General features: G+C 36.0%; 1 protein-coding gene across 4 annotated transcripts in view; it reads left to right on the forward strand.

The window, feature by feature from the left end:
* The window catches only part of Copb2 (COPI coat complex subunit beta 2), a 63,345-nt gene that overhangs the window by 12,183 nt on the left and 26,105 nt on the right, over positions 1–25,057 (forward strand). For 3 of the 4 annotated variants that reach the window (XM_048794384.1, XM_048794386.1, XM_015486992.2), the window contains exons 1-17: positions 696–851; positions 5,713–5,850; positions 9,004–9,090; positions 9,290–9,416; positions 10,246–10,394; positions 11,703–11,849; positions 12,864–12,963; positions 13,861–14,003; positions 14,254–14,453; positions 15,922–16,032; positions 17,346–17,434; positions 17,677–17,783; positions 18,798–18,941; positions 20,428–20,558; positions 20,815–21,022; positions 22,687–22,797; positions 23,778–23,992. In XM_048794384.1, the coding sequence (XP_048650341.1) occupies positions 849–851; positions 5,713–5,850; positions 9,004–9,090; positions 9,290–9,416; positions 10,246–10,394; positions 11,703–11,849; positions 12,864–12,963; positions 13,861–14,003; positions 14,254–14,453; positions 15,922–16,032; positions 17,346–17,434; positions 17,677–17,783; positions 18,798–18,941; positions 20,428–20,558; positions 20,815–21,022; positions 22,687–22,797; positions 23,778–23,992 (2,210 nt within the window). In that variant the 5' untranslated portion in view covers positions 696–848. Of the gene's footprint in view, positions 1–389; positions 395–695; positions 852–5,712; positions 5,851–9,003; positions 9,091–9,289; positions 9,417–10,245; positions 10,395–11,702; positions 11,850–12,863; positions 12,964–13,860; positions 14,004–14,253; positions 14,454–15,921; positions 16,033–17,345; positions 17,435–17,676; positions 17,784–18,797; positions 18,942–20,427; positions 20,559–20,814; positions 21,023–22,686; positions 22,798–23,777; positions 23,993–25,057 lie in introns of those variants that run through there. The other variant, XM_048794385.1, reaches the window with a different exon arrangement.

Raw genomic sequence — 25,057 nt, forward strand, 5'->3', positions numbered from 1 at the left:
CGAGTGCAAATCCCGACACTATATTTACTAAGAGGTCTTGGCCAGGACAATAAATTGCCCGGACCCTTAGCTACCTCAATAGTAAAAGAGCGATAACTCAGACTTGATGTGAAGCTGGCACACAATCCAAGACTGATAAATGTGCGCAAAGTGAGTCACTGGCACTCAGGGATGCTCAACGAAAGGCAATCGCCCTCGGTTAGAGAACTGCAGGCTCCCAAGCCTTCTCTGACCTCGGAGGCCCGGAGTCGGGCCCCTATCTTCTCCTCCATCAGGGCCTTACAGGGCCCACAGAGAACTCTCGACCTTGTACTCAAGTCCACCAGAGCACACAGGTTTTAGAACTTGCTTCGCCATTTCTCTCCCCGCCCCTCCTCTCAGAGCTAGAGTCAGAGTTGCGACGCGATTCCCCGCCTCCCCGACCAACTTCACCATCCGCGCGCTTCCCCTGCCATTAGTGTCCAGCGGACATTCAGCATTTGGCCTTTCTCATCCTTTACAACGCCGGGTTTTCAAATCCTGGCCGGCGCTTCGCAGCTCCAGGCTACGTTCGGCCGCCGCGCAGGCCACACCTCCACTCCCAAGCCACACCCCGCCCTCCAAAGTAAGCCTCGCCTTCTCCGGGTGGCTGGGCGGGCCACGTTGCCTAGGAAACTGGGGCGGGGCTTGGGAAATCCCAGCCCCCCGAGCGGGATTTGCGCAGGCGCTCAGGTCGGGCCTCTCACTATCGCGAGAATCACTTCCCGGAAGTTCCACGTCAGTCAGTCGGCCAGTCTGTGGGTCGGTGGGTTTCTCAGGCCCTTCGCCACCGGGATCAAGTGAGTTCCCGGGCTCGGACTGACGGAGCCATGGTAGGTGTCCTATCGGCTGCGGACCATTCTTGGGGTTCCTCGGCTGAGGGCCGTGATAAGCAGCGGTCTGTGCTTCGGCTGCGGCCGCCGCCTTTGGCCCGGTTCTGTTTGAGCCCTGGGAGGGAGGAGGTGATGGGGACCAACAGACTGGGCTGGTTTTGGAGGCAATGTCTGATCAGTGAGGGGTCCCTGACTCCCGTTGGGCCTTAAGGTGCTTTCCAAACCATCTAAGGTCTGCATTGGGGTCAGTGGATTAGGAAAAACGTTGAGCTCTGGGCAGTTTTTGCAAAACTACTCCATTCTACGCTGAAGACTGTGACAGCTAATCTTGCACTCCTGTCGGGCTTTTTTCCTGGATAGTGTGCTGACTACAAACTATGAATTTAAGCAGAGAAGAAGGGGGGGGGGGGGTCAATAAAATGTGTATGGAACTTAAGTTTGAATCCAGTGTGACTCTGTAGAACTGAGTTATACTTTATTCCTAACCCTCCCACAATTCCTGGTTTGGGTCTCCTGTGCTTGCAGTATGGAATTTCTAATATTTTGGGAGTAGCTCTTAGTTTTCTAGAGGGAAAAGGATTGGGAAGTTGTTTTTAAAGCTTGATAATGTGCTTTTTCAGTATTGCAAATGCAGTGAAAGCAGTGAATGGTAGTAATAGCAAGCAATCAGGACAGCACATTTTTATTATCACTTACTCGCAAACATTCCCTATAATGCCTTTGCATAACTGTATTATAATGATGAAGAAAAACAAGAGTGAGAATATCTTTTCTGAAAAAAAAGAAAGTATTTTTGTAAACATTTTTCTGCCTTTTTAAAAACATATTATGGAGTACATGGTCAGATATTTTGGAGCTTGAAGACTGTGTGGATTACTCATTTCAAGTCCTTTATCTTGCAGTTAGAAAATTAAGTTTAACAAGTCTCATTGTGGTAAAGTTGGATCAGAGGTTGATCTCTTGGGGGAAACTTATGAAAGTTATGGATAGTGCCAGAAGAATACTCAGAGAAACACCCGTTTTGCAATGTAAAGGTGGCCCTCACAGACAGCTCCTGCCAAGCCATACTTATCTGTAGACTCTCTTTTCCCCAGGTTCAGAGCCCTTGAGAAAGACCTTAAATCTCTTGATTATACACTTTATATTATTAACAACTTGTGCTGGTTTGGGTCTCCTGTGCTTGCAGTACGGACATTTTTTTTTAAAGAGCCCTTAGATTTGCCTAACTTCATTTTTAAGTATTAAGTATTTTTATAATGAAATATTGCCATTATTCTTTAATATACAGTCAGCCCCTCCATTTCTTTGGGTTATACATCCACAGATTAAATAAACTGCAGTTTGAAAATTTTGGAAAAAAATTGTCTGAACATGTACAGGCTTTTTTTTCTTGTTCTTAATCCCTAAAAAACACAGTATTACAACTATTTACAACATTTACAGTGTATGAGGTATTTTAAGTAATTTAGAAATGATTTAAATTGTACAGAAGGACTTTGTAGGTCCTATACTACATCATTTTTCATAATTTGACTTAAGCATCTGTGGATATCCATGGAGGTGGAATAGGGGGCACTAGACTCATTCCTTTCCCAATACCTAGGAACAATTTCTGTGAAAAGCACAAATTGTGAATTTATTCGTTTGCTCATGTACTACAATAGTATTTACTCTGTGCTGTGCACTTTGCTAACATTTGCCACCTAGTTCTCTCAGTAGCTGGTAGAGAGGTTTTATAAATAATGTTTATGGAGTGGATACTATATAGCCAGGTATTGTTGCAACTGAACTCTGAATTAAATTCTAGTAACACCAAAAGGTATATGTTAGTATTATCACTGTTTTACACAAGTCAAACCTCAGAGAGGTTAAATACACTTACCTAGGATTGTGCTTAGGAAATGTAGAGCTGAAACATTGGAACTTAAGTTTGAATCCAGTGTGACTCTGTAGTACTGAGTTATACTTTATTCCTAACTCTCTCCCAATTCCTAAATATATAAAGTGCTGTGCAAATAAAGACATGTAAGCAGTGACCCTGTCCTTAAGTGTCTACTCTAAGAAGCAAGAAGAGATATATGCAAAATTTACCATGAGCAGTTAAAATGAAATCCTACAGTAGCCTCTAGGAAAGAATACTTCAGACTAGGGTAATAAGAAAGGCTTTATTGATGACAGTTGCATTTACCTGAATCATCCATCTTTTGGAAGATGGAGGGATACTTTTGGAGCTGGAGGATACAGAATGAGCATCTTAATCATCTTTGTTCCCATGTGCTTGAACCTTATTCAAAGTAATCATTGAAATGTTCAAGGAAATAGAGCAGGAGCACACATTTACCTGTGTGTTTTAAACTGGGATTTGCTCTTCCAGAGTATGTAGAGATAACTCATGTTCAGAGTTCCCTGGCCCACTTTCTGGAGCATCACTTTTACTCAGTAATTAAAACATTGTTACAGTAAAATATGTGGCTTAGAGTCCAGTTTCCTTAGTTCTAGAAGAACAGTGTTGGATGTGTACCTACCCAGGTTCCCAGCACAAAGACATCATTGATATTAACAACTTGTGCTGGTTTGGGTCTCCTGTGCTTGCAGTATAGACATTAAAAAAAAAAAAAAAACCTTAGATTTGCCTAACTTCATTTTTTAAGTATCAAGTATTTTTATAATGAAATATTGCCATTATTCTAACTCTAAGAAGACCAGAAAAAGATGTTAAATTTTGTTATAGTAATTAGTGGGACAAATTTCAGAAATGGATGAAGCAGAAGGTTTTGCTTCCCTCAAACTAGCAAGGAATTCAGAGATAATGGTTTCAACGTAGAAAGTTTGAGAAGGAAGATATGACAGTGGAAACTTTTTTTTTTTTTTTGAGGCAACTGAAGAGTCAGAGAACTCACATCCTTTAAGTAAAAGGTAAAGGTTGTTGCTAAAAGTATAGGAGGTATGAATAGGAAAAAGTAAGAGCAAAGACTGGAATGGAATAGTCTGCGACCCACATTTGATAGAGATTCAAACAAGATAAATGAATGCCTCGTGAGGTATTTGCTTTGTCTCAGGAAATTACATCTGGTAGATATTCATTTCATGTTTCATATTTTTCTGCCAAAATAAATATGCTTTTCTCTGAAGAGCTCTTTTACTATTATGACTTAGAGTTACTAAGACTTCATGAATAACATTTCTTCAGAATATTTTCTTTTTTTTAATGTTAATTTTTTAGTTCTAGGTGGACACAATATCTTTATTTTATTTTTATGTGGTGTTGAGGATTGAACCCAGAGCCCCGCGCATGCCAGGCAAGCGCACTACCGCTTGAGCCAATCCCCAGCCCCAGAATATTTTCTGCCATGACACTAATGACATGGGCACAGAGCTGTGATTTAGCAGCTATTTTGAATTTATTCAGTAGGTAGTTTATAAACAAAGGTGCTCAAAGTGTGTTCTGCAATGCCTTAGAGATCCCCATTCTTCCAGGAAGGACCACAGATTAAGTTTTCCTAATGGTCAGATGCTGTTGGCCTCTTTCACTATGTTAATATTTGCACCAATGGTGTAAAAGTAATGAAAGGTAAGCCTGCTCATGCAGAGGCACCAAATTATACTGATAGTGTATCTCCATTGTCACACAGTGTTTTAAAAGCCAGTTTCACTTAAGGATGTCATTGATGAGACAGTAAAAGTGATTGATGGCATTGCATCCAACATTTGAGTACACATCTTTTTAATTCTGTATGATGAAGTGAGGAGGGTGCATAAAGTACCTCTGCTGCTGCCTACTGAAGTGTGATGGCTGTCTCATGGAAAGGCACTTATACAGTCAGGGGAACTTTACATGAAACAACAGCTGAAGAAACTAGTTATTTAGACTTGATTATTTGTTAAACATACTCTTAAAAACTGTAAGAAGTTAGCTGGTACCAGACAGTATTATTTGCTAATGACAAATTAGAACTTCAAAGTGAAATTTAGAATTTTAGAGAACTTCTGTCACTGAACTTGATGAATTTCTAATATTTTAGACTTATCAGTTGAAGTAGGTGGTGAGATTAATGAATATGATCTTTTTGATACAGTACAATGAAATACATCTCCATTTGGAAGATATGCCTAACTTAGTGAACCAACATATCCCATATAATCAATGTTTGATGCTATAAAATGCATGAATAAGCCACTCAAAGTATAGGATAGACCACTGGATTTTAATTTAACAAAGCATAAGCAGTTCATTAGTTTGGTTTCAGATTCCACATTACAAGCATCTTTTAAGAAACTACCACTTGAGTTTTAATGTGGTATCAAAGAAGAAAATTCTGTTTTTTTCAAAAATTAAAATATTCTTTCCAACTCTATTATCTATGTGAGGCCATGTGTGGTGGTAGTTTTTTCTGGCATATATCATCCAAAACAACATCATAACATATTGAAGGCAGAAGCAGATACCAAAAAAAAAATCTCCTATTGAGTCAAAATCTAAAGAGTTTTTACAAAAATATAAAACATTGCCTCTATTCTCATTAAATTTCTTTTGAAATTTTCAGAGCCATGGATAGTAAATATGATTAAACATTAGTAAATATGATTAAAAAGTCTTTGGGGGGGTCCTATAAATTTTAGATGTCAAGGATCCTGAGAATTAAAATTTTGAAAACTGCTGCTGTAGGTTTAATATTTTTAGATATTTTCATATTTTATACATATGATTGGAGAAGTAGGTGCTTTAAACTGTGCCTATAATTTAGCAAAATAAAAACAGAATTGTTTTATAGGCCTATTAACATACTATTTGTAGTTTCGGTCTCATATTTAATTTGACTAAACAATTTGATTTTTGTTTTAATGTTTTTTTTCTCCTTAGCCTCTCCGACTTGATATCAAGAGAAAGCTAACCGCTAGATCTGATCGAGTTAAGAGTGTAGATTTGCATCCTACAGAGCCATGGATGTTGGCAAGTCTGTACAATGGCAGTGTGTGTGTTTGGAATCATGAAACACAGGTAGGATTTTTAAAGGAATTTATTAGAAATAAAATGCAGTGTTGGACTTTTATTTTATAATGAAAGAGAACTGTCATAACAGATAGCAGTAGCTATGAGCATATTATTTTCTAAAATAACTTGATACAAAGTATTTTAAATAAAGCGCAACTACATTTGTGAGGGTATAGCTTATGAGAGAAACTCTTTGGACAAGTTATATGTGATATTTAAATCTATTTACTCTGATATAGGTAGAATTAACTCTTTGAAATTGAGGAAACAGATGTTAATGTAAGGTGATTTGCTATAAAGTATTTAGTAGTTCATATTTAATTTTCTATTCAGTGACTATTCTGATCATCTTTAAGAGTGGATTGTTAATTGTTTACCCAAATACTCAATGTAATGATATGCAAGTAACTTTCAAACACAGAAATATTCATAGTCAACTTTTGGTTATACTTATGAGAGTATGCCTATTCTAGATTGTCTGTCTTAATGCTTACATTATTCTCTTTCACCTAAGTAAATAATGTATCCTTCAAATAAATTTTTCTCATATTTTCTGCAGTCTTTCAGATTGTCTTTTAAAATTTTTCTTTCAATGTACAAAACATGTCATTGGCATTATAATGTACAGTGATGTGACTGCTCAAATAGTAGTTATCTTCAATATCCATCTTGAAATCTGATAAAATTTACATTTGAGGAATTTAAGATGGCAAAATAGGATTAGCAAGCCAAGGTCAGGAGTAAAACTAAAAACACCTTTGTATGCTTACACTCATTATAGTGAAACAACAGTGACCGCACACTGAACCAGGCTCCATCAGGATGATATTTTATACTCATTAACGTTTTGTTCTCTGCTATATCCCAGTGCCTATATTATTACCTGACACATAGTAACTTATTAATACCCATTTACTGAACTAAAGAATAAAAGGAATGTTTTTTATCACTGGTTGATAATTTCTGTTCTCTGCAATTTGCTTGATAAAGATAATATACTGACCAGCTTTTCTCTCCTTCTCCCACTCTGCTCTCTTTTGGTCTAATTCTCCATCCAAATGTTTAAAGTCCTTGTATTTTATGCTTTACAGATATGTTGGATTCTCCTCTCCCTAATTCTTCCTGGGGATTTCCTCTGTTGGCTCAGTTTACCCATCTACCAGCATTATTATTTCACTGTCATATGTTCTAAAGGCCAGATATAGTTCCTTCATGTTTCCTCTAGGCTTTACTATCAAATACCTCTGCTTTACCTAGGTCATCCACTTTGCCTCTGCTTTCTTTGTTGTTCCCTTCTGTGTCCTCCTGCTGGGCTCTCTGCTTCCACTTTTGTAATTCATATCATTGGTAATTTCTTGTTTAATTTCCTTCTTTTCTCTGAGATTGGGGATTCTCTGAGGACAGGCATCCCACTATCTTCTTTCCCATTGTCCCTCCAGTGCATGGGGCACAGTGTGGCAGTATTTATCAGACTTAGTAGGTCTTTATTGAGTGATCTATATTTGGTTCTGTCTGCATTTTCCCCTCTATCACTAACAGAAATTATTTGCCATTTATGTATATTGAGAATAAAATTCTTAAGAGAGCCAAAAGGGTTTTAGAAGTTAATTCAGATGTACTTGAATTTCAAAAAAAGGAGATATTATATACTTCTTGAGTGGATGCAATGGGATTTTTTTTTTTGTTTATTTGTTTTGTTGTGTGTGTTTTTTTAAAAGTATTTTAGGATTCAAAGCCAACTTGCTGATTAAATTATATGGAAATGCCTTTAACCACACTGAGTATCACTTTATTTTATCTATACTAAAGGTGATGTTCTTAGAAATCTTATATCACATAATTGTTAATAGAATTAAATAACATTAGGTAAAATTGCTTGAGACCTGTAAAGGGCTATGTAAATATTAGTCGTTGCTTTCCTAATTTACATTGGGCATTTGTATGTACTAAGTGTAGCTTTTCCTCTTCTGTGGATCATTTAGCTCCAGAGTGTGGAGACCATTTCTCATGTAGCTGTACCAGCCACGGTACCTATCATGATGCTGAACCATGATAGTTTGTTCTACAGTTAATTTATTTTCACTGTTTCTCATATCCCAGGATTTGTTGGCTCCTTATGAGCATTGATGGATTTTCCTGCTATCTTTTAGATTACATGTTCTCTGTTCTCAATGTGTATATCATAGTCAATTGTAGCAGGTGTGTAGGTGAGCATTGAAGCCCAATTTGTTCAAGCTTTGTCTAAAGCAAAGTCTGGCCTGGGAAGCCAGAGTAAGCTCAACAGTGAACCAGTCTCTATTACTTTTTCTTTAACGTACATGGTTTTTAACTAGTAAGATTATATTATGTTCCTTATTTATTTCATTCTTGCTTTCTGGACCATAAAGTAATTTCAAAATGAAGCTTGGTTTTTTAGAATCTTAAAGAACAGGTATCAAGGAGGGATGCCTCTGCTCTTTCCAGGAGGTCTTCTAGTTTTCTACCTTTGTCTTATGTATATAACCTACTTTGAAGGGGCGTCTAAATCACTATGTTGTGATACTTACTGACAGCATATAAATATTCATATGGAAGTATGTTACTAAAGTGTGTAAAAGAAACATCTTGTTTGAGTTACTTCTATGGGTTCAATTTTAAAAAGAAGAAACTAAGATCTAATTTATTCAACAAATACTTGTTACCCACTAGTTGTGTACCAACTGCTATTTTGGGTTCTGGGTATACAGTGGTAAAGATGATTCCTGCCCTTAGAGAGCATAATAGGGAAATTTGAAATTAAGTATGAATTATACAGTGCTGTGTTAGGAAAGGAGAGTATAGTTAGCATGCATGGATTTTCTAGGCAGAGGGAACAGGAGCAGAAATGAGGCTGGGAATAGTGAAGGTAAGTCTGGAAAGTGAGGGAAGGGCCAGAGCACAGAAGATCTGAAATACCGTCTTTTGGAAACTTGTTCTCTCTTGTCTTTTAAAACTCTTTGATTTCAAATCTATTAAAAAGATAATCAGTCCTTTTTTAATTTTAATGTTGATCATTCATATTTTAGTCTGGGAGTATTTTTAATTAAAAGTCATTTTAATAGTCAAATGTTTTAAATACATTAGAATAGATTTTTAAGTTATTTTCTCATGACTTAATATGTGTATTGTTAAATTTTAAAGACACTGGTGAAGACATTTGAAGTGTGTGATCTTCCCGTTCGAGCTGCAAAGTTTGTTGCAAGAAAGAATTGGGTTGTGACGGGAGCAGTAAGTATATAATTTGTAATACTGTTTTCTTAATTGGCCAATGATCATGTAAATTAATTGCAAAATTTTGATTCCTGATTTGTTTTGTTCATTAGTGCAGTGTTTTGAAGCATGGACTTCATACTTTGAGCTTATAATAGAGTTTTTCATGCAATTTACTTCCTAATAGTAACAGTGGTTTTTAAATTTCCATTGCTAGGATGACATGCAGATTAGAGTGTTCAATTACAATACTCTGGAGAGAGTTCATATGTTTGAAGCACACTCAGACTACATTCGCTGTATTGCTGTTCACCCAACCCAGCCTTTCATTCTGACTAGCAGTGGTAAGAGATGACCTCTTTTGGTCATGGGTATCTCCTTGGGTAATGCATTTTCATTCAGTAAGACATGCTATTCTTTAAATGCTATTACAAGTAGAGTTCTAATTCAAGCAGCTTTTAAACCATTTAAGTCTATTACTGTGCTATTGATGCTGCTTGCTTTTGTATTTTAATGGAATATCAACTGTACTTAGGATTGCATAGCAATTGCTCCAATTCCTGTCAGGGAAGACCTGAAGGTCTAGATGTTTAAACATCTGCTGAACAGAAAGCTCGTTTACATACTGATGAGTGAGTTGGCAGGTTGCCATAGACCCTAGTCACTTTTATCTTTATATTCAGTCTTTTTCACTCCTTGGTATTATGTATAAAACAGCAGACCTTTGGGAGAGCAATTAAATGAGCACTGCTGAATTGGTTATAGCTCTTTGAAACATTTTTAAATTAAAAATTGAGAACTTTTTTTTTAACCAATCTCATAAGAGCAAATGCTTATTTTTGCAATAGTTATTCAGACAGACTTGTATTGCACTTTTGTCATTCTTTGAAGCCCACTGAGTTTTTTAAAAAAATTTTTCACAAGATTTTTTAAAATATTTTCTGTTTGTAATCTGTTTTACTTACTTTATATCCACTCTTATAAAGAGTTAAGTTTGTCCTGAGGATAAATAAAGGATTTTTGAAAAATCTTCTTCAATTTTGATTCAATTTTTAAAAATCACAGAAGGTGTAATTTATTTTAGGTTTGTTGCCTTGAAAGGCACAGAGACTCTTAGTTCTAAAATTGAAAAAAAAATATTTGCAACTAACTTGAGACTTTCTTTTGGCCTAGATGACATGCTTATTAAGCTCTGGGACTGGGATAAAAAATGGTCTTGTTCCCAAGTGTTTGAAGGACACACACATTATGTTATGCAGATTGTGATCAACCCCAAAGATAACAATCAGTTTGCCAGCGCATCTCTGGACAGGACCATCAAGGTAGGGTGTCTGCTGTATGTGTCGGTTATCACTTTTTTGATTTATTTTCCTCTGAAGAACTACCCAGCTTTCATGACTTAGTACAGTTTTACTCTGAGAAGCTCTTGTCCGACACCCACTTTCTGGACAGAGCCAGTTATAATCATCCCATATCTTCCATTGCTTTTGCTTCCATTATGACCTTTCTCACATTGTCATAATCCATGTATTTTTGGAAATCTTTGTCCCCTGATATATTGGAAGATCGGGGCAGGAACTTTGTTTCCTTTTTCCTCCAGACACTGCCTAGGGTGCACTCGATGATTAGTACATGTTGCAGTGACTGCGTTCATATTCTTTTTTTTCCATTATAATATTTAAAATACAGGGCCGGGGTTGTGGCTCAGTGTAGAGCACTTGCCTAGCATGGGTGAGGCCCTGGGTTCAATCCTCAGCACCACATACAAATAAATTAATTAACTAAAGATATTGTTTCCAACTACAACTAAAAAATAATTATTTTTTAAAAAATATTTAAAATACAGGCTTATAGGCATAGATTTAAAATCATCAATTTTTGCTTGCACACACTTACTACATATGCATGATGCTTTATTTGTTTTTCTTAAATAAACTTTTATGGGTCTGACTATCTTAGGGTTTTGAGTTTACTTCTTTTTCCTTCTTTGGATTATGCTTGCCTTTGACATACGTTGGAAACTTTGAAATTAGTGAAGAATTTTAAAATTCTTCACTAACTTAGGTTTATCTTGAGAAAAAGAATTACCTTTGGCGTAAATCTGTGGTATAGAGTAAATAGTAATCATTTGTTTACATTTGTTTTACACATATTTACCCCCCATAGGGCCTTCCACATGTTAAGCATCCAGTAAATATTTGTAAACATAAAGCTCAATCCTATAATTTTTATTACTCTTCTATATTTTACATTTTTTAATTAAACAGTAGTTTTTGTCTTTTAATACATCTAACTAAACCCGCTTTCCTTAGCTGTGTATTAAATAGTCCATAAAATTATTCACCTAATCTTAAAGTAGTGTTTTCTCAAGGTGTTCCATCTGGATTCCTGGACTTCACTGTGGTTTAACTGAATTCAATAGGGATAAAGGCTAGAAATTGGCATTTTCAGAGAAGACCATACCAATTCTGCCCTCTGGAAATTTAACAAAAATAAGTGAAAAAAATGAATGTTCCTTAGCTTTTCTCTCCTGGGCTTTGGCCTTTTATTTAGTATGTCAGAACTGTGCTGGATCTGCCTTCTAAAAGCAAAGCCTTGTACTAACTGGCAGATGCTGTTGCTCTCTGAAGGTGTGGCAGCTGGGCTCTTCATCACCAAACTTCACTCTGGAGGGACACGAGAAAGGCGTGAATTGCATTGATTACTACAGTGGTGGTGACAAACCATACCTCATCTCAGGTGCAGATGACCGTCTTGTTAAAATATGGGATTACCAGGTACAATTTTTTTATGGCCTTACTTGCCATATGCTAGACATTTTTAAAAATTGTTTCTTATAATATAGTTAAAACTTGGGTTGTTGAATTCTTTTCATAATGTAATAATGTAAGGCCTAAGTATTTGCACCAACATTGTCCCAGAAGTCTCCATAGAAATGAACACTGGGTGGGGTTGTATCTCATTTGTAGAGTGCTTGTCTAGTATGTGCAAGGTCCTGGCCTTGATCTCTCGCACTGCAAAAAGCAATACAAGAACACACAAATGCACAAGATTTCAAAAATATGCTCACATCTTTTCTTTTTTTACTTAATAATAGAGGTTATAAATTTTAACATTATAATCTTAAATTATACATAAATTATACATCCTTGAGTATCCTCATTGGTGGACTCCCATTTATATTTGAGAACAGATCAGCAAAAGTGTCGTAACATAGCTGTGGTACAACTGTTTTGCCACATAGAACTCTTGTAAACCTAATTATAAGTTCCTGGTACCATGCTTTGTAGCTATAAGATATTCTTAAATTTTTGTTTTGTTTTTCACATGTGAAACAGTTAATATAGTAAGACTTAGAAAACCAGTTATACTTTGAAATATTTTCAAATTTGTCCCTAAGTTCAGAATAAATATGTTAAAAGACTAAAGTAGCAGTACTTAGCAGACTAAGTACCTAAAAGCAAAGCCCTGTACTGACTGGCTTAGTCTACAGATGGTAGGTGTGGATATTGTAGGGGAAATTCATTATTCTAAGAATTTGGGGAAATAGTATTCAAATGAAAATCTAGATCTTTTTTTTTCTTCTTCTTTAAATGATAATTACCTTTACATTTATCTGATCTGTGAAATTAAGCATTCATGTATGCAAAATTCTGTTTCAAAAATTTCTATATCGGATTTATTCAGATTGTCTTAACCTTTATCATTTATAAGGCATCTGTGCATTGAGAAAATTAAGGATGGTTACTTACTTTTTTACTATAAAATTTGTTTCTGTGTTTTGATTACAGAATAAAACATGTGTGCAGACACTGGAGGGACATGCCCAAAATGTGTCTTGTGCCAGTTTTCATCCTGAGTTGCCAATCATCATCACAGGTTCAGAAGATGGTAAGTTGGATTATATGTTTATTCCTGAGCTCCTATTATTTACTCAGTAGGTGTTTCAGTCAAGTGGTTTGACCCACACCGCTGTATTGTAATAGGAGGTTTCCAGTGATTCTGACATTTTTTTATTAGAACACTAGACTTTTAAGCCGGGTGCAGTGGTACACACCTGTAGTCCCAAAGGCTCGCGAGGCTGAGACAGGAGGATCAAGAGTTCAAAGTTAGTCTCAGCAAAAAGCGAAGCACTAAACAACTCAGTGAGACTCTGTCTCTAAATAAAATACAAAAATCGGACTTGGGGATGTGGCTCAGTAGTCAAGTCCCCCTGAGTTTAATCCCTGGTACCCCACCCAAAAAAAGAATACTAGACTTAAGCTACTAAATAACAAAAGGGACATATTTTTATCATCTTCATCATTCTGGTGTGTTTTGATTCTATCACTTAAAGAAGAGGACACCTAGATGTTCTAGAGAAAAACTGAAAGATCCTGTGTGTCAGAGTCAAACCTGGTTTTCAAATTCAGGCTCTGTCACTTGGTGAATGTGGTTTGGGCAAATTATGAAATGAGAACACATATCTACTCCATGGGACTATGTACGAGGATGAGAAGAAATTAGTGTAGAAAGCATCTGGCACATAGTAAGCACTCTACCCAGGAAATGTTGTTACTGTTTCACACCTCAAATTGCATTTCCTTGTTTTAGTTTCTTATGGATTTTCTATTATTATGTTTATGTTTCTTTATAAAATCAGTTAAAAATTACAGATAGGGAAAAAGTGGTCATTAAGTTGGCAGATGTGTTTTCTGTTGATATAAAGACTTCCCTGTGACTCCTTCACCTGACAGTTTATTGTTGGGTGTTTGTATCAAAAGGGAATATTCACATTGTTCTCTTTAGGAACAGTCCGTATTTGGCATTCAAGCACCTATCGGCTTGAGAGCACTTTGAATTATGGAATGGAGCGGGTGTGGTGTGTGGCCAGTCTGAGAGGGTCCAACAATGTGGCTCTGGGCTATGATGAAGGGAGCATCATTGTTAAGGTAATTCTCTCTCTAAATAAACACATGGACATTGACAAAGTCATTTTCCTTTGTAATTCAGTACTGTCTCATTCCAAGTCACCAGTTTTGTTGAACTGGCAGTTCTTTCCTTCAGCACTAGAGATTAAATAACAGTGTTTTAAAGTGGAAGAAAGGAAATAGACCTCTCTGTTAAGGGGAAGGAGTGTCTATTTTGTTGTGGTTTTATTTTTTCCTTTTCATTGCTAAGAGCCACTTGTCATTCTTCCAGCTTGGTCGGGAGGAACCTGCCATGTCCATGGATGCCAATGGGAAGATAATTTGGGCCAAGCATTCAGAAGTCCAGCAGGCCAATCTAAAAGCAATGGGAGATGCTGAAATTAAAGATGGAGAAAGATTGCCACTGGCAGTAAAGGATATGGGCAGTTGTGAAATATACCCTCAGACTATTCAGCACAATCCCAATGGGCGGTAAGTCATCGCCAAAATCTCTTTCTGAGCTTCTGTGTATGTTAGAACAGAGTGTGTGTGCATATCCACAGCATATCTCTGGGGTAGGCATCTCTACTCATTCTTCTTTGAGCTTTTGCCCTGGCTGCATGATCCCCAACACAGACACAGGCAGCTATTGCCAGTTGACCAGGTTGGCATGCAAGGTGGAGCGATTAAATTGCATTTGTTTTTATTTCACACATATTGGGTTTGTGTACCTGTGTGCTTCTTTGAGGGCAAGAATCATGTCTTACCTTGACACTTAGTAGGTGCTCCTAATATTTGCTCCCTCATTTCTCTTAAAGAAAATTGATTCTGAGGTATATATCTTTTGAAAAGTTTTGGAATTGGTAATTCTGCCCCTTATTCATAATTTGAACCATCAGATTGTTATTCCCTTAAGAGCTATAAAGCACCAGACATCTTTTGAATCTTGTGAGAGAGAAGTTCATAGAACAGTGAGCTTAAACCTGTAGAGCTTTACAAATTATTTTATAAGTCTGGAATGTAGCTCACTGGTAGAGTGCTTGCCTAGCATTCATAAAGCCCTGGATCAATCCCCAGTACAGTGCAAAAAAGAAAAAAGAGAGAGAAAGAAAATTCCAGAAATTAACAATTCATCATTTAAAAAAGATTATAGTATGTGTCTTGAGTATTAAAAAAAAGGCAAAGTATGCAGCCAAAGGTCAGTAAATGATATCAAGTTGTTTGTAACCTAATTAATTGACTTATGAAGGTTATGAATGCATTATATATATATTTACCTTGATATCATAAAACATTCTTTGCCATGAGGTTGGCATTTTACCTTTGGTAATCTTTTGATAGCAGGAATTTTACAGTGTTCTAAATGATAACTTTGAAGGGAGTTGTTTTGTGTCTTCTGGGAAAATTTTACTTGACTACTTCACCATCTATTTTTATTTAATAAATTTAGGATAATTATTTAAATGTTAAATTTTAGTATTTAACATTTAAATTTTATGAATTTTATAAATAAATTTTATGAAGTCACTAAAAATTAGAATATATTTTTCTTCATTTAAATGATTGGTGTTAGAATGGAGATAATCTTATAATAAGACAGTACCTTCTTATGGTGTAAGTGTCATAAACAACGTGCTAGGCATCTTGGTGTGCAACAAATTCTAGTTGAATAATTGAAATCCTCCATTCTCAACTTCTTGTCCATATTTTTCTGGGTTTATAAGAGAAGGCTATTGCAATAACATTTTCAGCAATAACTTCATCATTTGCTTTTAGATTTGTTGACTAGAATATTTTTGTGTAGCTCTATATTCAAAGAAATATATAACTTTTAAAAACATTAAGTTATTATAATTTGCTGAAATAACATGTTATTAGAATTATTTTGCCATAAATATAATTTCTGTTTCTTAACTTCTTTGCCCTCTCTATATCCCTCCCTGACTTCTGTAATTTCTAGGTTTGTTGTGGTGTGTGGTGATGGAGAGTATATCATCTACACAGCAATGGCCTTGAGAAACAAGAGCTTTGGTTCTGCCCAGGAGTTTGCATGGGCCCATGATTCTTCTGAGTAAGTTTGGTCTGTATAATTAAGTCAGCATGCTTTAATTACTGATAAGTGCCACTCTGGGTTCTTGAGGCTTGGTGTGTTCTGTACTGCTCCCTGTTAAAGATGCATTCCACCAGCACAGCCCGTTATAAAATTAGTCAGTGGCAACTGGGAAGTATAAACCCTTTGTCCTTTCTGTAGTTGGTATTGAGCTCTCTCAGTCAACCTAATTTAATAATGCCTTTAAACTAGGGACCCAACACCTTTTCCTAGATGAAGCCTGTGGCAGGACCTGGTGCTTATGGACTTAAGGCAGAACTTCAAGTCCTTGAAGACCCTCCTGAAGGCATTTGTCCTAAGGTGCAGCTGCCTTTTCATGACCTAGCTGGGTGAGGTCCTTCTTACTTTGAGACAGAGTCTCACTAAGTTACTTAGGGCCTTGCTAAGTTGCTAAGGCTGGCCTCAAACCTGTGATTCTCCTGCCACAGCCTCTCTAGTTGCTGGGATTACAGGCATACACTATCATACCCGGCTCCTGGTCTCTGTTTTTAAGGCAGAGACCTAAATGTAAGTATTTCCTTTTGATACCACACATGGCTGACTGATGAGCCACTTATCACAGTTTTTCTTAGATTTTTAAAATCACTTTTAATGAAATAATTTATATATTATATATTTTTTAATGCACAATTTTAAGTATATAAACATTTCAGTGGATTTGGAAAAATGTATATAATCCATAACCACTAACAAAAATTATAGAACATTTTCATATCCCCACAAAATCCCCTTATTTCCCTTAACAGTCCATTCATCCCCATCTACCCACCCACTCCCCAGCCCCAGGCAAACACTGATATGTTTTTGTTATTGTATATAGTAGATTGTCTTTAGAGTTTCATATAGATGGTATCATATGGTATGCATGCTTGTACTGGCTTTTTTTGCTCAGCATATTTTGATTCATCCACATCATTGCCTGTATCAGTAATTGGTTCCTTTTGTGCAGAGTAGTATTGTATACATATATTGTAGTTTGTCTAGTCATTCACCCATTGATAAACACCTAGGTCATTTCCAGATTCTAAAATGGTTTATAAGTCCTGCTAATCTGTGTCATACATCATATGAAACCCATTCCTTATTTATCCTACTATAAAGAGTTCACTGATCTCTTAGGGAAAAAAATACATCAATGAATCTTCAAATATTCATTTTGTATCTATGCATAATTAATTACTCAGTAGTTGAAGATATTTCTAATGTATAATGGAATTATGGTTTAGCTTATCATTTTGTATTTTGTCTTCCCTATTCCCCCACCTCCACCCCAGATATGCAATAAGAGAGAGCAACAGTGTTGTGAAGATATTTAAGAACTTTAAGGAAAAAAAATCATTTAAACCAGATTTTGGAGCTGAAAGTGAGTGTCATTTACTTATGATACAATTTTAAAAGCTTTGTAATGGCTCAAAAACATCTGAGCCAGGCACTGGGGTTGTGGCTCAGCAATGGAACGCTCGCCTAGCATGTGCACAGTGCTGGGTTCGATCCTCAGCACCACATAAAAATAAATAAATAAAATAAATGTATTTTGTCCAACTACAACTAAAAAAAATATTAAAAAAAAAAAATCTAAGCCAGATCTTTTTATGTTCTCTTAAGGTATCTACGGAGGCTTCTTATTGGGAGTCAGGTCTGTAAATGGCTTGGCCTTCTATGACTGGGACAACACGGAACTCATACGCAGAATTGAAATTCAGCCCAAACACGTGAGTTGTCACTCCATTGCTGTTTTGGGAATGTTCATCTTTGTGATGAGGTCTGGGTCCCTGAGGCCAGGAAGTGTCCTTGTACCCTGCTATCCTTGTCTCGTAGTGCTGCACACAGTGCTGTTTGCCTCAGAATTGTGGTACTTAAATGAAGCAGTAAACATTGGATATTTTGAAAAATATTTTTAAAAGTTGTGCAAATTCCAAGTGTAATTCATATTTCAAATGGCTTTTGACATCGTGGAAAAGAGTGCTTTGAAGATAAGAAGTCAGGGAGTTCTTGACGTGGAAGGGCCTGAGAAGCCCCCATCCAGTCAGAAAGCTTTCTGAGGTTTATCTGACGATGGCTGCTTAAGGTTCAGGTGACTGTCTCTAGTGACAACATGTTGTACTTTTAGAACTAACTGCCTGCTACCCTGATAACTTTCATTGTCAGAAAGTATCTTTGGAGACAAAATAGCCTCCCTGTGGTCCTGACCCTGTCTTCTAAAGCATGGTGATTCCCCAAGTGGGAAAATGGGTGTGGTGGGAGGGGGACTTTGCCCTTTTTGTGTGTAAACAGATATGTATCTATGTATCATATGTGTTTTCATTATGTATATGTGTAAACAAATATACAGAATAATTATGGTATTAAAATATTTTTAGGGGAAATTTTAGGGAAAAACGTCTAAAAAGGCTCATGGGGGGGGGTGGGATTTTTATTATTAAAAATTAAGGGTAAGAAATAGTGTTCTAGAGCAATAGAGGAGACTAGGCTGACACTCCTAAATTCCAGCATATCCAGTGTTACCAACAGCTCTCCTTCCTCTTTCCCATCGTTCTTTCCACTGCTAGGCTAAATAGAATAGCTCTGCCCTGTCCACCCTCCATACACATGTAAATATACTGCAAAATTCAAGGGCATGTTTATTACTATAAGATTAGTCTTATAAGAAACAAGGTATAAGCAGTTTATCATACTCACTCAGAAATCCAAATGAGTTGTCTGTGTTTCTGTTTGTTGTGTTACAGATTTTCTGGTCTGATTCAGGAGAGCTCGTCTGTATTGCCACTGAGGAATCATTTTTTATCCTTAAATATCTGTCAGAAAAAGTCTTGGCTGCACAGGAAACGCATGAGGGAGTTACTGAAGATGGCATTGAAGATGCCTTTGAGGTAATTGCATCAGTATGACTTTAGCTTTGTTTTTAAATGATTTATAGACTTAAAAAGAGACTGTACTAGAAAAAACATTTGACAAAATATAATATCCATTCATGTCCAAAACACTAGAAAATATTGGGACAGAAGGAACATACCTCAGCATTGTAGATGCTATATATGCTAAACCCAAGGCCAACATCATTCTAAATGGAGAAAAATTGGAAGCATTCCCTCTAAAAACTGTTTTTTTACCACTTCTATTCAGCATAGTCCTGGAAACTAGCCAGAGCAATTAAACAGAGGAAATAAATTAAAGGATTACAAACAGGAAAATAAGAATTCAAACTATCCCTAATCTGATTCTATATTTAGAAGACTAGAAAACTTTTAGAACTCATTAATGAATTCAGCAAAGTAACAGGATATAAAGTTAGTTGCATTCCTATACATCAGTGATGAATCAACTGAAAGAGAAATTAGGAAAACTGTCCCATTCATAATAGCCTCAAAGAAAATAAAATATTTAGGAATCTAGCAAAAGAGGTATGAAAGACCTCTACAATGAAAACTATAGAACACTAAAGAAAGAAATTGAAGAAGACCTTAGAAGATGGAAAGATCTGCCATACTATGAACATGAGTAGAAAAATAACTGTTCAAGGATGGGAGGAGTGAAGTTTACCAGATTGGACAGGGGGGAATGGGAGAAGGGATGGGAATGGGAAAGACAGTAGAATGAATCTGGCATAACTTTTCTGTGTTTATATATGAATATACAACCAGTGTAACTCAACATCGTGTACAACCACAAGAATGGGAAGTTATACTCCATGTATGTATAATATGTCAAACTACATTCTACTGTAATGTATAACTAAAAAGAACAAGTTTTAAAAAGCAAAAAACATTTTTTAAAAAAGACTGCACCAATTCTAGCATTTCATTAAAGTTAGGATTGAGGAAACAAAGTATTTAAAGGGTTCTGGTGAAATGTGAAAATTAAAATCTTGCCTCATAAAACAGAATCTGAAAGTAAATATATTTAAAAGAAATTCATGCTTCGATTTTAGGGAATGTTTAGACTGATATTTTCCACTAAGGAAATTTGAAGTTGTTTTGTTCCCAAACTGTTTAGCCAGAGTGATTTAAATGAGCTCCCAGGTGGTAAAGATAAATCATCCTTGATGTAGATGTCCTAAAAGATGTTGCAAAATATCTCATTTTCCAGTTTAATGTGTATTGGGGGTTAAGTTAATTCTCTTTTAGATCATTATTTTGAACCAACAGTGAGATTTAATATGACAAATATTAACAGTAGAAATTTGTTCTTAAAAAAAGAAAGAAGATAGAAATTTCAAGGAAAGACTTTCTTTCTTGAAATAGAGTTTTATTCTACTTTCCTTCTTTTTTACCTTATCAAACTCAACTATATTCAGCCTTTTGTTATTGACAGTTTTTCAATGTTAAATAATATAATCATAGTATTTTCTTTCTACAGGTTCTTGGTGAGATTCAGGAAATTGTGAAAACAGGCCTGTGGGTAGGCGACTGCTTCATTTACACAAGTTCTGTGAACAGATTAAATTATTATGTTGGAGGAGAAATAGTCACCATTGCCCACTTGGACAGGTAGTGGAGTATAGTTTTGCTTCTGTCTTAAGCATCCTAAATTGAAAAGTGTGCTCTTTCAACAAAACCTGTTACTGGGTTATAGCAATTATAGGCTGACTTCCCTGTGTTATGGTTTTGGAAGATTGCCTCTTGTCAAACAAAACTGCATTAATCAAATGGAAAGATATTGAGCAAGAATCAAGGGGGGGGGCGGGTCATGTGTGTGTGTAACTGTAGTGTTGGGCTTCTAATTTAGTTTCTGTTTCTTTGATAGGACAATGTATCTCCTGGGCTATATTCCTAAAGACAATAGGCTTTATCTGGGTGACAAAGAGTTGAATATTGTTAGCTACTCCCTGCTGGTTTCAGTCCTGGAATACCAGACCGCTGTCATGAGGAGGGATTTTGGCATGGCGGATAAGGTCCTTCCTACCATTCCAAAAGAACAGCGGACCAGAGTAGCACACTTTTTGGAAAAACAGGTAAGAATTTTCTTTTCTTTTCTGTCTCCTTCCTTCCACTTTTCCTTTCTTCTTCATCCTTTTTTACTTCTTTTTGTGTGTGTTTTTTCAAACTAGCCATTTAAAAGAATGTTGGTGTGATTTGCTTGTGCCAGTGGGATTTCTCCTGTCAGTTTATTGCAGTCTATGGTAAAACTACACTCTTCTTTCTTCTCTCCCAGTGCCCTTAATTCCCTCTTTAAATATCAGTAAGGATTTATCTGTCTTCCCCTCCTATATATATCTTTTCCATTTTATTAATATTTTTATTTCTGCATTGCATTTTTCTATCTCATATGTTTTTTTTTCTTTTTTTTTTAAATTGATAAAATACACATAACAAAATTTTCCATTACCAGCATGTCTTTTTCTTACTGTAGTATTTGTGCAAAGTAATATGTGCACACCATACGAATTAAGTTCTTTTAAAAAAAGGTGACTTCCCTTTTTCCTGTCTCCTTCTTACTCTCTGGAGATAATTACTTTTAATTCTAATATAATTCCCTTCATATTTATTTTCACATGTCTAAATAACATGCAACACAGCATAACATATATTTTTTCTTCATTTAGCTCTAAGCATTTCTTGTGACTTCTGTTCTATGGAAAATGAGGACGTAGGCAAGCACTTTACCACCAAGCTACATCCATGACCTGTAACTCAGACTATTTAGAATACCCGTTTGTATTCATGGATGAATTTGGGGAGTGGTATTAAATTCACTTGTTAGAACTTATAATCTGAAAAGTTAAAAACACCCATACTGAGCAGTCTCCCTCAATTTTTGAAGAACAAACGACCTCTGAGCTTTTCATCCAACCAGCACCACACCCCTAGAGCTAAAAACCTTGCCTGTAGGGCAGATCCCATCTGTACTGCTAATTTAGTAGTTAGAAGCTAATTTAGTGGTTAAATTAGTTTAAATGCCCTTTTCTGTTGGCAAACTGGAACATAGAAAGGAATTCATAGGCTTTCTGACCCTTGGGATACTTGCTGATGAATAACACAAGACCAACACTATAGGCATAGGTAGTGATACCTGATTATCATCTGAACCTGCATACAAAATGTCTGCTAAGTGACTTACAGGTGATGGAAAATTGGAAAGGTTTATGTTTGGACTCCCTTTCCTTTGCCCATTTACTGGCAATAACTTCCACTCTAAAACAAAGCCTGGACTAGATGACCTGGATTTGTTCAGTGATTTACCACTATGTATATACCAGTGCACCTGGTTTCTTTTTGGAAGTGACTCTTATTTGACCAATTTTCAAAAATCCCTTTCTTTTTGATATTTATTTATATTCACATTTCTAATTTTGTTAATTACTGTTTACTTGAGTTCATCTAGAATTAGTCAGCTACCATTTTCTTAAAAAAACAGTAGGTAGTATGTGTCTGAATATTCCATCAGCCAGGCTTGTGCTTACCAGTTAATTCAATGACTTCTTAGTTTTTGCTTTTCATTATTTTGTTATGTTACTTTTGTTTAAGTTGTGGGGTTTCTGTGTCAGCAAAGTAGTTTTAGTTTAAGAGGGAAATGGATGATTTTTCTGTGTGTACATTGTATCATGAACACATTTTGTACTTGTAGATATCACACACACATATATATTATTTGTTTTCTGCTTTTAATTTTGTTTAGGGCTTCAAACAGCAAGCTCTTACAGTATCCACAGATCCTGAACATCGTTTTGAGCTTGCTCTTCAACTTGGAGAGTTGAAAATTGCATACCAGTTAGCAGTGGAGGCAGAGGTATGTTCAAGTTCATGATTTTTTATAACTGATGGAAGGGTCAGCAGGTACTTCCATGTCTTTGGTATAATGTATTGTTATTAAAGTTTCCAGATGGAAATTAGTGACTCATTTTGGTGAGATTATTCTCTTTTTGATCTTTTTCAAAGATGCATTGTTAATTTGCATAAATCAAACACATTTTATTTGAGACAGTCTTAGCAGTATAACTTAAGTTTTTTCTGTTTTGAGTGAAATTTGTTTTGTAAGAGAAGAAAAAATTTTAAGATAGTAGATAAACCACTCTGGGAATTCTAAAAGAATATAGACATCAATAATTTGCCAATATCCCAAGCTAGTAAGAAAGATCTGGACTTTAAAGCAGGATTCTAACCTAGATTAGAGGCATGTCTTTTGAAAGACAGGTTGATGATATTTTATAGATCTTTGTATATTGTATATCCTTATTGTGGTTTCACTCTAACATTTATTGGTAAATTAATTTCAGATGTGCAAAATAAATTTTAGCTATGTTAAGATCATCTATATGTGTAGCATTTTGATTTCTGAAAAGCTACAAATGACAGATATTTATTGTTAAATATTTAAGAATAATTTTTCAAAAAAGTGGTATTAAATTCACTTGTTAGAATAATTGCAATCTAATTCCTTAAAACTCCAATTTAGCTTGTTTTCTTTCAGTTTCACTGTGTAATTACAAAATAAAAATAAGTTGATAATTATTCATGCATCATTAAAATTATTTGAATTAATTTTGTATATGTGAATAATTTCCTCATTGTACATTTTATCATGTTATTCTAATTTTGATTGAAAGTGCCAACTTAATAAGTACAGCTCCGTGTATGTCTTTGTATGTGTGTGTGTAAAGTATTTTCCATTGTTATACAGGGATGCTCAAGAGAACAGAATAATGTTGATATTGGAGATTGAAATGTTTATTTTCAAAGGTATTTTAACTTGGAAATTCTTTCTTTTAGTCAGAACAGAAGTGGAAACAACTTGCTGAACTTGCCATCAGTAAATGTCAGTTTGGCCTCGCCCAGGAGTGTCTGCACCATGCCCAGGATTACGGAGGTCTGCTGCTTTTAGCCACTGCTTCTGGAAATGCTAGTATGGTGAACAAGCTTGCAGAGGGTGCAGAGAGAGATGGCAAAAATAATGTGGCATTCATGAGCTACTTTTTACAGGGAAAGTAAGTATTAATCTAAGGTGTAAAAGACCTTGGGAAGCACAGTAATTAAAATTTTCCACATTAATTGTGAGGCTGGAGAGAACTGATGGCTGGCCAGATGGTGTTGAACAGTGTGGGCAATAGGATGACAGTGTTACCTTGGTGGCACTCAGCTTCAGCAAGGGATACTCCATGACCTTGATATAAATGTGAGCTGAAGGAGGTGCTCAGGGTGGGATAAAAGTTAAACCCCTTCCCCACAGCCTGCCAGTTAGTGGCTGAGGCATTTCATTGTTTGACAGGAGGAGGCTATCGTGCTGCTCCAGTTGGTATCTGAGTGGCAGGTGCCTTTACCCAAATTGGACAATTTTGATCTGTTTGTGGCATGGAGGAAGGAGGATGAAAATATCAATTACTTTCAGATTTGAGTTCAACAGAAAAACATAAAAATACCACATTTGTAAGTTTGGTGCCAAATCATTTAGAAATTAGTTGGCCCTGTTATGAAATAAAACACAAAAGTGTTCATTAAATTTGCCCTGCATACTTCGTCATAAAAATTATTATTTTTTTGGCGAGGCATGATGGTCCATGCCTCTAATCCAAGCTACTTGAAGGGCTGATAAGAGGATCACAAGTTCAAGGCCAGCTTTGTCAACCTAGTGAGACTTGTCTCTAAATAGAAAAGGACTGAAAGTGTAGTTCAGTAGTGAAGGGCTCCTGGGTTCAGTCCCCAGTCCCACAAAAAATAAACTTTCTTTTTTTGATGCTGTGGAACAAACCTCAGGGCCATGCAAATACTAGATAAGTACTCTTCTCCTGAGCTACACCCCATTTTAAAACTTTGTGCACCATGACATATATACACATATATATGTGAATTTATATTTCTGCAAAAATAGGTCTACTATCTTTTATGCATAATTCAAAAATCCAAAAATTATATGAAAAATTTTTTTAGAACTCATTTGAAGGCAAAATCTGACTAAACTCTACTACTGAGTTGTTTTTATGCTACTCAGTATGTTTTTATTGCATTTAATAGTCATATTATTACAAAAATATTGTTTGGGGTTTTTGTTAGGT

Source organism: Marmota marmota, unplaced genomic scaffold (genome assembly GCF_001458135.2).
Source record: "Marmota marmota marmota unplaced genomic scaffold, marMar, whole genome shotgun sequence".
Classification (NCBI taxonomy): Eukaryota; Metazoa; Chordata; class Mammalia; order Rodentia; family Sciuridae; genus Marmota; species Marmota marmota.